Below are 18,648 nucleotides of genomic sequence, written 5' to 3'. Positions count from 1 at the left end.
CAGCCTAAATCTGTGGAACTGTTTTGGGCAGGAAAGCCATGCTTGCGGTCGGTCAAATGTGACTTCCATGGAATTCGGGAATCCCTGCTTGGATCTGGGTGATTTCTGGATATGTTGTTCGCCCAGATCAGAGCTATCCAGGGATGTATATTTTATGGGGATATGTGGGGCTTTGGGGTGTTTTTTGTGTTTTGGGGAAAAATGTGTGTTTTCTGCCTGTGAGTGATTAAGTTAGCCCATTGTGTTTGGTAATTGTATCACAGGCAGTGCCCATTGTGTTTGGTAATTGTATCACAGGCAGAGTCAATTGTGTTTGGTAATTGTATCACAGGCAGAGCCCATTGTGTTTGGTAATTGTATCACAGGCAAAGGGGAGGTTGTGTACATTTGCTGGGAGTGTTCCAATACTGTAAATGCATGTGATTGGCTAATGTGTAAATTGTCGCAGTCTTCCACAAGGTCCCCAGGGGGAGTGTCCCTTGCTGAAGACCTGCATAAAAGGCTGACATGTAGCCCCATTAAAGAGTTCCTGTTTACCCTCAACATAGAGCCTCGTCTCATGTGTGTGGGGAAAAGACTGCATCTACACTGGGGAATGGTATAGCGCTGTATGCTCCCCTGGCTATAATCCCTGAGCTCTTTTAAGAGCTTGTTCCTGCATCACTCTCTGAAGGAAGAGAGGTTCACCCACTGGAACCTGGAAGCCTTGTCGTAGGTCCAGGGTGGGTAGAAGACGGCGGGATCCCAACCAAGCTGCGGCAGTTCATGGGGTCGGCAGTGCTTACAGTGTCAAGTGGAGTGCTTGGAGCCCTCGGGAAGCACTAGGAGCATCCATCAACGGAGGTACCCAGTCGGGGTGCCAGGAGATCCGTTACAGGCGGGGAGCTGCTTGTGCTTGTCAGCAGATCTCTATTGGTGGTCTGTATGGGCTATGTGGAGCCTGTTTGCATGTTTGCCCTCACCTAACCACTACTCCCAACACCTCTTGACAGCTAGGTCAGAATGGCCTAGATGGTGGGTAATTTGTCAAAATGATTATCCTGCTTCTTTCAGTCCAATGATGGACCCCCTCTGAAACTCAGTCAGCTGGGTAAAATGTCCTTGATTGCATCATATATGGGGTGCACCAAGCTGTTTTTTCCCCCTCGTAAAGGATAACCTAGATACACCTCTTGTACAATAAAGAGGTATTACAGTTTTACAAATGAAAGTTATTCTTTATACAATGACCAGTTCTACCATTTTTACATGTGCTCCATGTTTTCCACATATGTAATGAGAGTGACCTATACAACCTTACATTATGTTAGTGAAAAAGTTAAAGTAGAACTTCACTTATATTGTTTGTGGTCTTGATACTGTTTGTTAATATTGTGTACCAGGACTTAGAGCTCTGTTCTCTTACTTAGCGCTCTGATAACCTGTCCTTTCTATTGAATGAAAAAATAAATGTTCAGCAGCCAATGGCTTCTGCTAAGTAGACTTGTCCATCTTCACTTTCCATTGAGATCAATAAGATGCTCCCTGGGCATTAAATTAGTTATGTTCATCCATGCCCTCCTCATTGTAACATTTTAGTTAAAGGTGAATGCAAACACTTGAACAATACTTATTTTTTTATACCTAAATAGGGCGAAACCCTGTGCTGATCATTTTGATAATGTGGTTGGAGCCCCCGTTTCCTGACACAGAATTGAACATATTTTGTCTATTTTCTATAATCCATTTTAGTAAACAATTTTATTCCCCATAATATAACAGTCGTGAAGCATCTTGTGATGTTCCACTTACATTCCTCCTAGAAATGTAAGATTCAATTGACAGCTGGGTGTTACCAGTCTGGAGTGTGCCCCTACACTCTCTCTGACACAACCACACTGTGTAGGGACACCTCTCTTTGACAAGGAGACTGGTAACACCTAGTTGTCAATGTATTCATAAATATTATGGGGAAATAACAGAGTTTTAGGAAAATATTCTGAATCAGAAAAGTTTTGCTCCAATACCTATTTACAATGGATTATAACAGAATATAGGTACTAAAATGAGTGTTAAAAGGGTCTCATTAATTTTAGCCTCGGAATATGGATTTATGTACATGCATTCCATGCACTCACCATTACTGACAAACTAGATAACATGTATGTTCTATCAGCTGTAGAGGTGAAGTTAATAAAGTAATAGATAAGTAATGTAATAGCACAAATGATTTTACTATATAAGGACCTAATTGGTTCAGTGCTAGCAAATAAAAGAAATAAAGTTCAGACATAAATGCGACATTCATTTCAATGAGCTCATGTTCTTTTATCACTGATTTGCTTGTCCGGTTGTATTAACTGTGAGAGATTATTCGTCTGTGCATTGATTTTTAAACAGATGCTACATAGCAAATGGATATAAGGCATCATGAGAAGATGAGCTGAGAAGATTTCTAAATAAAAAAATAATTTCTTTCCAACTTTAGATATGATATCATGAATCTTCAATTCATTGAGCCAAACAGCTACGATTATGTTCTTATAGGAACTTGGCATGAAGGAATTTTAAATATTGATGACGATAGGATACAGATGAATAAAAGTGGGATGGTGCGATCTGTCTGCAGTGATCCTTGCTCAAAAGGACAAATAAAGGTAGGCAATTACTGTGATATATATATATATTGATAAAGAAGAGAAGCAACTGCAGCGCTCACCTGTGTACGTATTGGGAGGCACGGATGAAAGCCCGGACCCGGCTTAACAATGTGGAAAAAGAAGGATGAATCCAGCTTCCAATAAAAAACTTTTTCTTTATCCTTGTTGCGGTAAAATGACATACATGGACACCACAGTCTACGCGTTTCGGACAAAATAAATCTTAGTCCTTATTCATGTCATGAAAAAGGACTAAGATTTATTTTGTCCGAAACGCGTAGACTGTGGTGTCCATGTATGTCATTTTACCGCAACAAGAATAAAGAAAAAGTTTTTTATGGGAAGCTGGATCCATCCTTCTTTTTCCACATATATATATATATAAAAACATTTAATAAAAAATGTATTTATTAAAAAATATACACATCTACAGTATAGATTCAAGGTAAATGCATTTCATAAATCATTAGGTTGCACAGGGCGTTTCTGTGTTTATGTACGTAACAATCACTGTATAAATGAAAAGTTCAATAACTTTCCAATATACTTAAATGCTATATTATACTATATTATGTTGATTTTTTTCTCCATCTTCAAAATATTTGCTTGCTGTCAGTGAATGAGAACATTGCTATTTACATTGTGTCTACAGATGGATCACTCTTCCTTTTGGAGCAGTTTCTGCTTTGGCTTATATCAACTAATTTGCATATTTTTTCCCCATAAAGCATTGCCTGAAAAACCAGTCTCTATATGGGGGGTTGGGTCTCTTCAATGAGAATCAATACCATCTCTACCGCCAAGCTGTATCTAAGGCATCACATGAAGCCATCCAGTACTGAAAATGGGCAAGACCGCTCCCAAACAGCTGTCTATAGATCAGTTGCTCTTCATTTTGCAGAAGTCCCTGGTTTGGCTGATTTGCATACTTTACTAAGAAAAATAAAACTCAATACATCCCCTTGATCAACAGGCTGAAAACTCAGATTTATTCTTACTCTAAAGTGAGAGGTGGATACAATGGGGGAGATTTATTATCTCCTTTGTGCCGGAAAAATGGTGTTAAAAGGTTTCAGATGGCACTTTTTAAAAAGGGGGCGTGTCCGGGGCAGGGAAGGGGCGTGGTCAGCCACCCTGACAAACGTATCTTCTTTTACGCCAATTTTCTGTGCTTAGGCACATGGACTGCAGGAGGATACGTCTAATTTATGACTAGGCATGTGCCCCGTCATAAATGTGGTGCATCCTCCAACAGTGCAGGGGATATCAAGACTGTTGCAGAAAGGACCAGTCTTAATAAATCTCCCCCAATGTCTCCAGGCTAGGCAATGCACTGTGAGCTAAAAGCCTGGACCGATACATTGTAGCAGCTACTGATGATGTATTTATTACAAGTAGGTTACACAGAACATAGACATACACATAAACAGTAATTAAATATACTATGTTAAATAAACCCGGAAAGAGTAAGTAACAACCCACTCAGTGTACATGAATACACCAACCAACAAGAATAAACTGAGATTAAACGGGTATATCATCAAAAATAAATCCTTTATTGAATAAATGACACATAAACGAGACATGAGACAACAGATAAAAAATGGCTACATCTGAGGAGGCATGTTAACACAAATGAGACTTAGGGAGGGGGGGTTTGGAGTATGCAATGTGCAAAAGGCGGTAGAAAAAAGGAGTGCAGTACCTCACTGATTTCTGTATGTATAACTGTAACCACAGATATGAAAATGCTAAAGTGCAAATGCTGAGTAGCAAAACACCATATCAAAAAGTGGTTGCAGATTACACCGCGGCATATGGATGTCTGATGGTTCCAAATTATGGGACCATATGACAGCCAGCAGAAGGTTAAAGTGCAAGTGCACAGTGAACATCCACCTGTGGATAACCCATGTGGGTATAGCTGAGCACCTAGAGCCAATGAACATATCCCTCAAAGTCCACAACAATATAGCATATCTACATACCCATAAATATGGAGATATACACCTCAGGAGAGCCACGTAACCCCGATGCGCGTTTCGGCGGATGTCTTCCTCTGGGGGTGAGGCTCTCTTTGTGAATGCGCTTCTTATAAAGAGCCCTACACACCTGTATCACTTATCAAATTAATCTAGGAACGCCCATTGTAATCAGGACATTGGGAGGAGGGAAAGTTAAGGGCGGGCAAAGTAGCGCAGCTGGCCAATGGCCAGTTAGCCGGCCGCACCCCTTGCCCCACCCATATGACGCGTCAGAGCCGCGATGGCCAATCGCGTATCCGTAAACGCCCACAAGAAGGCAGGGAACCTTCTGCTGGCTGTCATATGGTCCCATAATTTGGAACCTTCAGACATCCATATGCCGCGGTGTAATCTGCAACCACTTTTTGATATGGTGTTTTGCTACTCAGCATTTGCACTTTAGCATTTTTATATCTGTGGTTACAGTTATACATACAGAAATCAGTGAGGTACTGCACTCCTTCTTTCTACCGCCTTTTGCACATTGCATACTCCAAACCCCCCCCCCTCCCTATGTCTCATTTGTGTTAACATGTCTCCTCAGATGTAGCCATTTTTTATCTGTTGTCTCATGTCTCGTTTATGTGTCATTTATTCAATAAAGGATTTATTTTTGATGATATACCCGTTTAATCTCAGTTTATTCTTGTTGGTTGGTGATGATGTATTTAGCTCACATTTCATAGACTGGATATAATTGAATCCACATCTTAGCTAAGAGCAGGATAAGGTCTGTATGGTTCACTGTATCTGAATGGAACAGTTTTCTCATTCACTGACAGCAAGCAAATATCTTGTTAAAACCGACAAGGAAATGAAACACATTTATTATGACCCCCCTATGCCAGAAACTTGCGCAAAAGTCACATTTTGTTACTTTTTGAACACCCCTGGCATTTCTATGCCACCTTCATCAAGGACAAGTTGGATGTATGGTGTAGGCACTTCCATCGGCTCTGACACAGTCACTTTCATTTACTCCAGTTTCCTGGCATACATGACAATTGAAATCTCCTCCAGCGATGGACAGGAGCAGATTTCAATCTAGGCGTATAGAGTGCCAGAGGATGAGGCTCGCAGATTGTCATAAATTAAGAGCATCTGCCATCAGCGCAAGGGATATATTTACACCGGTCATTGATAAGAGACCCCCAAAATATATAAAGTTGTAGAATGTTCCATTTATATATACTGATTAAAAGGATTATCCCACAGCAAACACTTGTACCCTATCCATAGGGTAGAGGATAAGTGTCTGATTGGATGGGTTCCAGCTGCTGGACCCCACCGATCACAAGAACGAAGCTTCTGTGTTCCCCTGTTTGAATTGGGCAGTGGTTACGCATATGCACTGAATGTGCAACGGGTGAGTATTTGCTAGAATGTAATAAACAGAATGCAAGAATCAGTTCTAACATTACACCTCTGCATTACACACACAGTGCAGTGATTTTCTATAAAAAGGTATTGTTTCCTTCCTCCTGGCTTCATCTTCCACCAAACACCTGGGAACACTGGAGGACAAATTACTTCATACACTCACAGTGGGATTGTTTGCTAATTTCTCTAGTTTGCTTATCGCTTCTGCGGTTGTAGGTAACACATGAATAGCATGTATCATTCAGGAAGCTAGGTTTCTCTTGGAAGTATTGCCAATAAATCTGCCTACTTAATTCCCAGGTAAACTGTATAATTAAATACTTCAAATAATTAAGCATTTAGTAATCAACCACCTATCCATGTTTACTACACACATTATGATTAACACAGACAATTCTTTGAAAACATTACTTACCAGCCGCCTGTAGGGTGAACATGTAGGGTCAACCCTTTTCATCTGGTGAGAGTATAGTGCCCCACAGAACCACCATTGCTTGCGTTCATGCATATAGCATTGTCTAGGACAGTTATGCCTGTTTATATGTAATAATTCAGAGAGATCATATTGGTAATTTCACAATATACAATAAATACACAAAACAGTCAATGATAAGAGTATAATTTATCATTAATAAAAATTGTATGATAAGAGTATAATTTATCATTAATAAAAAAAATTTGATCATGCATAAAAGGATAGATTTTTCTATATATTTAAGTTTACTGATATTGTGAAAGGGGCTGTTCCCATGAAAAGTCTTACTATGAAATGAATAGGGCATTTCAAATCATGTATTATTGCAATATACTGCACAGGCAGTAAAAATATAGTTTTTTTTAATGTACACTCACCTAAAGAATTATTAGGAACACCTGTTCTATTTCTCATTAATGCAATTATCTAGTCAACCAATCACATGGCAGTTGCTTCAGTGCATTTAGGGGGGTGGTCCTGGTCAAGACAATCTCCTGAACTCCAAACTGAATGTCAGAATGGGATAGAAAGGTGATTTAAGCAATTTTGAGCGTGGCATGGTTGTTGGTGCCAGACGGGCTGGTCTGAGTATTTCAGAATCTGCTCAGTTACTTGGATTTTCACGCACAACCATTTCTAGGGTTTACAAAGAATGGTGTGAAAAGGGAAAAACATCCAGTATGCGGCAGTCCTGTGGGCAAAAATGCCTTGTAGGATGCTAGAGGTCAGAGGAGAATGGGCCGACTGATTCAAGCTGATAGAAGAGCAACGTTGACTGAAATAACCACTCGTTACAACCGAGGTATGCAGCAAAGCATTTGTGAAGCCACAACACGCACAACCTTGAGGCGGATGGGCTACAACAGCAGAAGACCCCACCAGGTACCACTCATCTCCACTACAAATAGGAAAAAGAGGCTACAATTTGCACAAGCTCACCAAAATTGGACTGTTGAAGACTGGAAAAATGTTGCCTGGTCTGATGAGTCTCGATTTCTGTTGAGACATTCAAATGGTAGAGTCCGAATTTGGCTTAAACAGAATGAGAACATGTATCCATCCTCTGATGGCTACTTCAAGCAGGATAATGCACCATGTCACAAAGCTTCCCTGCTCCCTTCCCTTGGTGCCGACGTAATGATCTCATAGAGAAGCAGGTAAAGTGGCCCAGACACCTTTCATGCTTTCTTCTCTATTTCTATATGCATAGTTATTAGGTCATTTTCTAATTATACATTCCTTTTTAACGGTGCAATCACACGACTATATATATTTTGCGGTCCACAAAACATGAATCCTCAAAAAATACAGATGATGTCTATGTGACATCCATTTTTTTTTGCGGATCCATTGCAACAATGTCTATTCTTGTCCTCAAAACAGACAAGAATAGGACATGACTCCGGAACAGACATACAGATGCAGACAGCATACGGTCTTCTGTCTGAATTTTTGGCGGACCCATTGAAATAAATTAATCGGTTTGGATGTGGATCAAAAATACAGTCGTGTGAATGCACTCTTACAGTCCAAAAATTTTGACAAGATATGTCCCTAATCCTGCAATGCAAAACAGACACAGAGGGGGACACTTAATAAGACCGGCGTTTTAGAAACTGGTCTTGATAAACCCTATATCTATAGCTTCCTTGCTGTCTGACATTTAGACCATTTTCTATGCCTATAACAGGTGTGGAAAATGATGAATGAGACAGGCCTGTCTGCCCATCCCCTTCCCCGCCCATGTCACGACCAGTGTTTTAGACCTGGCGTGAACAGGGAAAGGTCACAGATTGCGTCGCAAAGGACCTTTGTGCCACGATCTGCGCCAGAAATACACCTAATTTAGGCATATTTCAGTTTGATAAATGACACCCAGAATACTATTGTAGTATAGAAGCAATCTTTTTAAAAGGGATTATCCTGAAAATTTTAATCTTTTTTTTTTACTCATAATCTTCCCTTTCTGTGGGTTGGCAGCAGCTCATCAGGCATCTGCATCTCCCAGGATGCATTTCAAATAACTGTAGTTAACCCCTTCCTCGCCTGCATAGAAAATAGTCCCTCACATATAGCCCCAGAGATAAATATAGTATGTAAAGTCCTCCTATGAGTTGATAAGTAGGGATGAATGATTGGTGTCTGAGCCACTTTACCTGCTTCTCTAGGAGATCATTACGCCAGCACTGATGGGAGTGGTAGGGAGCAGGGAAGCTATTGAGCATGTTAATCCACCTCTGAATGCAGGAAGAAGGTGGACCAGAAGGAGAAACAGCAGGGGGTGCTACCAGATTAAAACATTAAACAACATAATAAACCTTACCTTGAAATGACCTATTCATTGCTTAGTAATACTTTTCACAGCATAACCCGTTTAACATACAAAACAGTTATTGAAACATACTTTAATATTGCATCAAAAGGCTTTTTACTTTGTGATTTATAACATGATTCATTTTGATTTGTTTTAATAATTTACTTCTGTGAGGCAAAACATGAAAAAAGAATTAAAGGTGTTGTCAAGAAAATCAATTTTCAGTCATAACATTAAAACCATTATCATCATGTAAGGCCTAATTGTGCCTTCAAAACAGCTCTGATCCATTAAGGAATGGACTTCACAATACTTTGGAAGTTGTTCTGGGAAGTCCAAGAGGTTACGAGCAAATCCTCTAAATACTTTAATTTGTGAGGTTGGCCCTCTATAAATCAAAATTTCTTTCAGCATGCCACATAGATGGATTGGAAGCCAATTCAACTCTTTGAAATCCTTGTCATGTTCCTCAGACCATTTGTGAACAATTTTTGGAACAAAGCTGCTGAAAGAGGTTACTGCCATTTGGGAATTCCATTGCCCTGAATGGGTGGATTTGGTGTACTGTACAAAAAATTGAATACAGGTAGTACATATCAAAGTAACATCCACAAATCCATGAATGCCAGGACCCAAGGTCGCTCATATCAATTTGAGCGACCTTGAGATCAATTTCACTTGCTGCCTAATATACCCAACTCCTTTAAAAGGTGCCACTGTCACAAAATTACTTGCCTGTTATTCACTTCACCCTTTAATGGTTATGTACTTTTTTTAGGGAATTCAGAATAAATAGAGGGGTTCACCTGTTCAGGATCCTGATCTCCTGGCTAGAGTGCACAGTAGTTAGAAAAAGCAACAACTCTCTCTCTCTCTCTCTCTGGATAACCTGGCCTGTCTTACCTTACACAGACATCCTAGTGAGATGTGCACTGTGTAATGCTTTATTCCTCCTGTGGGGGTGCTGAAGGAAAATTGAACACTTACTACCAGGTTCTACCACAGGGTACATATTATTTCTAGAGGTCCAAGCAGTTGTTTTCAAGGGACCCTTCTTTCATGACGGATTGCCCAAATGGAGATCCCCTTTAATGGCTATTGGTCTTAACAATACTTAGCAGACAACACTATAAGCTTATATAAACAGTTTGCATAGACTGGGTAATGGAAAATCTTATACTGATTTACTGTTGACAATAATAAAAAAAAAAGTCAAGTAATTTATTTGACTTTTATCGTTATTATTTGGTCTGATATTGCTTTCCTTTCTATATGGTTCAGGTGATCAGGAAGGGTGAAGTAAGCTGTTGCTGGATCTGTACCCCTTGTAAAGAAAATGAGTTTGTACTGGATGAATTTACATGCAAGGCTTGTGATTTGGGCTGGTGGCCCAACCCTGGACTGACAGGTGAGACACCATTTTATAGTACATATTCAGAACTGATTTTTTTTTTGTGATACAAAGACATCATGTATTCATAAAGAATACGTTTTTACTTTTGACATTAGTTATTCTACATATTGTTATTTACTGCAGTTTACTACAATTGTATTAAAATATGACAACTGGTTTTGGTAGGGATAAATTAATAATAATAAATATTTTCTCTAGTAATAGAGCTACACAGTAAAGAAAATGCTTAACTGTTAGGGATGTTTCTGGCAACAAGCTTGCTGACTATACACAGAGAAAAATAGCAGAATTGTGAATGCAGCTCTGTGAAATAATGCATTCATCCTTCAGGTTCTAAACCCTGAGGTTATAATAAATTCAACATGCAACTGTCTTTCTTGAGCCATTGTACCTAGAAACCACATACAATGTCTCAGACAATGCTGACCTGTGGCCAATGTGATTGGCTGGAAGAAACAACCAATCAGCATGTGCATTTCATTGGTCAAACAACTGTTTTACTGAAGTGGATGCACTATCTGGCTGTCTAGTAGTGCCTCTCTAACGTACATTAGTAATATTGTAACCTGAAGGATTACTGTACAGACTAGAACTCATTATCTGTGAAATACAGTACAAGTAATGAAATGTACCTACGAAAGCTTTACAGCTATTGAATAGGATAGACTATATATAGAGAGACTGTAAACTGGTACTCAAAAATAGACATGCCGATTATTTCATCAAGCTCATTAATAATTTAGCAGAGCTGTATTTATTTTATACACTGCGTGCAGAATTATTAGGCAAATGAGTATTTTGACCACATCATCTTCTTTATGCATGTTGTCTTACTCCAAGCTGTATAGGCTCGAAAGCCTACTACCAATTAAGCATATTAGGTGATGTGCATCTCTGTAATGAGAAGGGGTGTGGTCTAATGACATCAACACCCTATATTAGGTGTGCATAATTATTAGGCAACTTCCTTTCCTTTGGCAAAATGGGTCAAAAGAAGGACTTGACAGGCTCAGAAAAGTCAGAAATAGTGAGATATCTTGCAGAGGGATGCAGCACTCTTAAAATTGCAAAGTTTCTGAAGCGTGATCATCGAACAATCAAGCGTTTCATTCAAAATAGTCAACAGGGTCGCAAGAAGCGTGTGGAAAAACCAAGGCGCAAAATAACTGCCCATGAACTGAGAAAAGTCAAGCGTGCAGCTGCCAAGATGCCACTTGCCACCAGTTTGGCCATATTTCAGAGCTGCAACATCACTGGAGTGCCCAAAAGCACAAGGTGTGCAATACTCAGAGACATGGCCAAGGTAAGAAAGGCTGAAAGACGACCACCACTGAACAAGACACACAAGCTGAAACGTCAAGACTGGGCCAAGAAATATCTCAAGACTGATTTTTCTAAGGTTTTATGGACTGATGAAATGAGAGTGAGTCTTGATGGGCCAGATGGATGGGCCCGTGGCTGGATTGGTAAAGGGCAGAGAGCTCCAGTCCGACTCAGACGCCAGCAAGGTGGAGGTGGAGTACTGGTTTGGGCTGGCATCATCAAAGATGAGCTTGTGGGGCCTTTTCGGGTTGAGGATGGAGTCAAGCTCAACTCCCAGTCCTACTGCCAGTTTCTGGAAGACACCTTCTTCAAGCAGTGGTACAGGAAGAAGTCTGCATCCTTCAAGAAAAACATGATTTTCATGCAGGACAATGCTCCATCACACGCGTCCAAGTACTCCACAGCGTGGCTGGCAAGAAAGGGTATAAAAGAAGAAAATCTAATGACATGGCCTCCTTGTTCACCTGATCTGAACCCCATTGAGAACCTGTGGTCCATCATCAAATGTGAGATTTACAAGGAGGGAAAACAGTACACCTCTCTGAACAGTGTCTGGGAGGCTGTGGTTGCTGCTGCACGCAATGTTGATGGTGAACAGATCAAAACACTGACAGAATCCATGGATGGCAGGCTTTTGAGTGTCCTTGCAAAGAAAGGTGGCTATATTGGTCACTGATTTGTTTTTGTTTTGTTTTTGAATGTCAGAAATGTATATTTGTGAATGTTGAGATGTTATATTGGTTTCACTGGTAAAAATAAATAATTGAAATGGGTATATATTTGTTTTTTGTTAAGTTGCCTAATAATTATGCACAGTAATAGTCACCTGCACACACAGATATCCCCCTAAAATAGCTAAAACTAAAAACAAACTAAAAACTACTTCCAAAAATATTCAGCTTTGATATTAATGAGTTTTTTGGGTTCATTGAGAACATGGTTGTTGTTCAATAATAAAATTAATCCTCAAAAATACAACTTGCCTAATAATTCTGCACTCCCTGTATATTTAGCTCAATCCAACCAACAATGTTTTGGAGTTTTCTATAGGATCACTGGTAGACCCAGTATAACTGGCCATTGTTGTCATAGAGCGTCAACCTCACAGAATAATTTTTGAATGCTAACTGCTGAACCCCGGTTCCTTCTATATAAACTCATTGACAAAAAAAAGCCTAGTTGTTGGAATCTAAATTAAATTTTCTATCTGTGAATGTGATGATGATATATGTAAGTTATTATAACATTAGAGTGAAAGGATACTGTATTGAGGAAAGCTGCACAATTGAAAGGAGGCTCTATTAGGCTACTTTCACACTAACATTTTTGCTGGATCTGGCAGGGTTCAGCAAAAATGCTTCCGTTACTGATAATACAACCATCTGCATCTGTTATGAACGGATCTGGTTGTATTATCTTTAACATAGCCAAGACAGGTCCGTCATGAACTTCATTGAAAGTCAATGGTGGACGGATCCGTTGTCTATTGTGTCAGATTGTGTCAGAGAAAACGGATTTGTCCCCATTGACTTGCATAGTGGTCATGAAGGATCCGTTTTGCTCCGCTTCCCAGGATGGAAAGCAAACCGCAGCATGCAGGTATGAGAACGGAGCGGAATGCATTTTGTAGCATTCCATTCTGTTCAGTTACGTTTTGTCTCCATTGACAATCAATGGGGTGTGACACAGTGAGAGATTTTGTCTGGGAAAACAGGTATTTTTCTCCCAGCATGTGCTGCTGGGCTGGTTTCCAGCCAGGTGAGGTCAAATAACGGGCTGGATTTTAAGTGCTGGTCTGGGTTTTGGCAGCACCTGGCTGTCCTTAAATAGGCAGCTGGGCTCAGAAGCCAGGTCTCTGTGTTGGGAACTGGGAGCCTTGTGTCTGGATGAAGGCTTGCTACCTGTTTGGCGTGAAAACAGGCTGTTGCTGCTATGCTCAAGGACTCTTTGAGGCAGAATTTCCGCATGGTGTGAATTACCACCAACACCGCGAGGTGATTTTTTTGTTTGATTATGACTGCTTGTTTTGTCACTTGCCTAAACTGTGAATAAAACGCAACTGTTTGATCCAAAGAACTTGTTGTTGCCTCTATACTGCATCCGCTAATACTCAAGAAAGTGGAAAACCGCGCTGCTTGATACACCTCCTTCCTTCTTGGTACGGGTTACAAAAGGCACGGGAAAAGATCTGCAAGGGGTATACCCAAGGATCCCTCCTCTCTCCAACACTCCTGTGGGTAATTAAAGGTCGCAACAATAGGGAAGCCCAGACTTCCACCATCACGTGCAAAGATTTATTGTACTTACAACAGTATCTCTGATAAAACACATAAAACAATGGTATGCACACTTTGGTATCACCCGACCCGGGTTTCGCTGTCACGCTTCATCAGGAGCGAACATCTTAGCATCAGAAACCAATCTTAAACACCATTAAAAGGCACACCCTTTCCCTGTATCACCACTCAAGGTCACACCTCCTTTGTTACAATATAAAAACACAATTCAAAAATACATCAAAATTTATCATAAAAGAAGTGTATAAATAATTTCAATAAAAGTCAACAGATTCACAGTATCAAAATACATAAAACAACTAAAACCATCTTTCTAGTACTCGCTCCTAATAGATCTAAAACCGCCTCTTTCAATACCTTTCCACACTTCTATAGGCCGGCCCCTTCTAGCTGGTCACAGCGGCTCTGCTCAATCACCTCATTCATTCTATCACAAGACTCGACTAGTCAGACCTTCAATCCACCTCTCATCCTATCCCAGTTAGGAAGAACTCCTCCCATCACAGGTCCTACCTGGTCACAGGTAAGAGAAGTGGAGAGGTACAATATCCTTCCACACTTCTATCTTAGGCCGGCCCCTTCTAGCTGGTCACAGCGGCTCTACTCAATCACTTCATTCATTCTGTCACATGACTTGACTAGTCAGGGCTGGACTACTTTGTCAGACCTTCAATCCATCTCTCATCCTATCCCAGTTAGGAAGAACTCCTTCCCTCCCAGGTCCTGGAAAGGTATTGAAAGAGGCTGTTTTAGATCTATTAGGAGCGAGTACTAGAAAGATGGTTTTAGTTGTTTTATGTATTTTGATACTGTGAATCTGTTGACTTTTATTGAAATTATTTATACACTTCTTTTATGATAAATTTTGATGTATTTTTGAATTGTGTTTTTATATTGTAAAAAAGGAGGTGTGACCTTGAGTGGTGATACAGGGAAAGGGTGTGCCTTTTAATGGTATTTAAGATTGGTTGCTGATGCTAAGATGTTCGCTCCTGACGAAGCGTGACAGCGAAACCCGGGTCGAGCGATACGGAAGTGTGCATACCATTGTTTTATCAGAGATACTGTTGTAAGTACAATAAATCTTTGCACGTGACGGTGGAAGTCTGGGCTTCACTATTGTTGCGACCTTTAATTACCCACAGGAGTGTTGGAGAGAGGAGGGATCCTTGGGTATACCCCTTGCAGATCTTTCCCCGTGCCTTTTGTAACCCAAACCAAGAAGGAAGGAGGTGTATCAAGCAGCGCGGTTTTCCACTTTCTTGATTTACTTGCTTCTGTGATCTTCCCACATCGCATTGAAAACCTGCAGCGCAAGATTACAGATACAGATACCTATACTAGTGACTTTTTTACTGTGAATCCGCTAATATTGTCTACCAGAGCGAAACCCAACAGGGGACAAAACTGAAGCTTTTTTTTTCCGGTATTGAGACCCTATGACGGATCTCAATACCGGAAAATAGAAACGCTAGTGTGAAAGTAGCCTTACCCTGTTAGGCCTCCTCTAGCCCGGATACAAGATGATATACTGTTGGGCATGGAGACATACAAGTTCTATATGGTATCTAATAGCACATTTGCCATAGATGTTGCAGCTGGGCCTGTAAATCCTGCACACTCATAGGTTGCCAAAGCTGGCATCCAATAAATTCTCAATTGGCGATAAATCTGGTGACTGGGAAGACCAAGGAAGTGTTGCAATCTGATGGAAACATTCTGGGGAACCCTTACTGTGTGTGAGCAAGCATTATCCTGCTCACAAATGTCAGTTGGAAGCCCTGTCATGACAGGCAGCACAGGTGGCCGCAGGATATCCTGCACATGCAGTATTCATGATCTGTTAGTGTCCTTCTTATAACCACTAGTGGTGACTGACTGTCATATGCCATAGCTCCCCAGATCATCACACCGTAGTTATGTCAAAGTGTCACTCCAAAGCAAAGGCAAGATAGAACAGCTCACTATGAGGCCTCCATTCTCAAGCCTGTTGTTGGATCCCAAACAGACCCTGAATTCAGGTCCTGTCCATGACAGTCCAAGTTTGTAATTCACTCCAAACAAAGGCGACGGGGGCTGGCTTTCAATAGCAGGTAATTGGTGCAGTGACACCAAACTTCCTTCTGCTAAGCGCCAGAAAATGGCCCAGGCATAGACAGGTGTGTGTATTGAAGGTGTCACTTGTGTCTGGCTGGTGGACAACAAAACTGGAGGAACTGCTCATGCTTGTCACTAGATAAAACGATCCTCTCTACTGGGTTCTGTCTAGATCATATAGTTGCATTTCATCATGTGTGCATGCTCTCACTTAACCACTGCTCCCAACACCGCCTAACAGTTAGGTCAGAACGAACTACATGGCAGGCAATTTATTGAAATGACTAGTGTTAAGCGAATTGAAGCTTCTGAAGTGGAATTCGATCCAAAGTTCAGGAAAATTTTGATTCGCCACAAGGCCGAATTTCTTCGTGCTTCATGATAACTAATTGGATTTTTTTCTAAAATGGCTGCTGCACATGTTACAAAGTGAAAGTAATAAGCTTGGTAACGCGATATGACCCATAATGCCATGCAGCTAGCCAATATGCAGATAGCCATTCCCTGTGACTTCACAGCCCTATAAAAAGCCTATCATAGAGAGCATAGAAGAGAGAATTCTGTTCATGCGCGAAATCACTGGTAGAGACGGTCTTGATGATCAGATACAATTCTTCTTTATTTGAAGGTAGCGCATGTACAATAGGGTAGTACGTTCAATGCAAATGCAAGGAAATTAAAAGGCAAATCTATTGTAGACTTGTGTGATTTAGACCTTTTTACCAGGACTGCAGCCGCAGAAGGAATTTCTTTGGGATCGGATGCACAGTCCCCCAAAGGATACTTGTAGAAGAGAGAATTCTGTTCAGGTGTGAAATCACTGGTAGAGACGGTCTTGATGATCAGATACAATTCTTCTTTATTTCAAGGTAGCGCATGTAGCGCATGGTAAAAAGGTCTAAATCACACAAGTCTACAATAGGGTTGCCTTTTAATTTCCTTGCATTTGCATTGAACGTACTACCCTATTGTGCGCCCCCCTTCCCGCTTTTGTCTTCATTCACCTCGTCCTCGAGCGGAATCTAGATACGCCCGACCTTGAAGATCATAGAGAGCATAGGGAAGGACGTGAAATATGCTAGGGACAGTGGTGCAGAAAGCTTTTAATTGGAGAATATTCGATAGAGAGAGAGTGCAGGAATAGTGTAGGGAGATCGTAGGGAGAGTTTTTAGACACTGTAGGGAGAGCATAGGGAGACTGCAAGGACAGTGCAGGTTGAGTGTAATCACCATGTGCATCTTGTTCACCTGCTGCCACAATCTCAGTTAATCTTTTAATTTATGCATAGAACTACTGTACCTCAGTATTAAAGTGCAGTGTAATATATAGCAGTCTGCATCTTTTTTATTTAACCGTGGGCACATTCATAGTTAATCTCTTATTTTACTGTATATATAGAATTACTGTGCCAAAATTTTAAAAGGCGGTCTAATATATCTCCATCTGCATCCTGCTTAACTGCCGACTCATTCTCTTATTTTATATATAGAATTACTGTGCCGCAGTGTTAAACGGCGGTCTAATATATTGCCCTGTGCGTCTTGTTCAACTGCTGACACAATCCCCGTTATCTTTTAGTTGATATAAAGAATTACTGTGCTGCAGTATTAAAGGGCGGTATAATATATTGCCATTTGAATCTTGTTGAACTGCTGACACATTTGCAGTTAATCTGTTACATTACCGATACAGCTACTGTACTTTATGGCCAACAGACAGTTGCCTGGACCCTCTAAAGCAAAAATTTTGCTGTAGCAGCGGAAAAAGGGTTGGTGGTAATTAGAGATGAGCAAGGTTTTCAAAAATTCGATATGAATGCTTTGCCGAATTTCGCTAAGAAATTGGCTTCGTTACGAATTATTTTGTCACAAAGCAAATTAAATCAGGCCTATTCTGGCCTACAGTTAAACTTTAAGGACAGTATCTCAATGTACGTCAGTGTGCATTACACCAACATGCATAGTTAATCCTTTCTGGTAGCGAAAAAGTTATTGTGCGTCAGAATGACAGGTAGGTCACATATATGGACATGCGCACAGGCTCTGACTGGCCTACAAGGGAACAGGTGAATCCCCCGGTGGGCACATGAGCAAAGTAGGCCCCTAGCCCCCCACCCCCTATACAAGTGGCACAGGATACAGTAGACAAACTGCACTACATATACAGTAGATAGACAGCGTACAGCCTCTCAAACAGCCTGTGTTCATATGAAAACTTGGTAGATTATTTCGCAGACTACACAGTTTGTTATTACAAATGCATCCAGTGGCTGAGATGATATCTAGGCACAGAATCAGGCCAGCCATTATCCTCTTTCCCCAGGGACATGCCCTCTCAAAGTCACTGCAAGGGCCCCCAAAATGAACATTACTGGTGGGCCCTAGGTACCCCAGTCTGACATTGCATGCCCATCATCTTGTAGGCCACCAACATTCCTAGCTAATGCCTTTTTTCTAAAACAAAAGAAAACATACAGCATCCTTCAGTAAAGCAAAAAAGCAATGCGTACCGCTGCAGTCCAAATGACTCTTTCGTGGCACAAAATAAAGAAAAGGAGGCAGAACCAATAAAGTAGTGGACACAAAAAAATGTTCCTTTAATGCATGTTGTGGCAGTCCAAACACATAAAAAAAACTTCAGTTAGCTGTAGAATGTGCGTCACTATTAGGCCCAGTTAATACTTT

General features: G+C 40.7%; 1 protein-coding gene across 1 annotated transcript in view; it reads left to right on the top strand.

Annotated features, from left to right (window-relative positions):
• Positions 1-18,648, top strand: part of GRM1 (glutamate metabotropic receptor 1) — a 537,794-nt gene that overhangs the window by 437,769 nt on the left and 81,377 nt on the right. Inside the window, exons 5-6 of the mRNA XM_040430147.1 lie at positions 2,468-2,636; positions 10,114-10,240. Of these exons, the coding sequence (XP_040286081.1) occupies positions 2,468-2,636; positions 10,114-10,240 (296 nt within the window). The remainder of the gene's footprint in view (positions 1-2,467; positions 2,637-10,113; positions 10,241-18,648) is intronic.

This window comes from Bufo bufo, chromosome 4 (assembly GCF_905171765.1).
Source record: "Bufo bufo chromosome 4, aBufBuf1.1, whole genome shotgun sequence".
Classification (NCBI taxonomy): Eukaryota; Metazoa; Chordata; class Amphibia; order Anura; family Bufonidae; genus Bufo; species Bufo bufo.
Note: the sequence above shows the minus strand (reverse complement) of the source record. Positions and strands in the feature narration are given on the sequence as shown.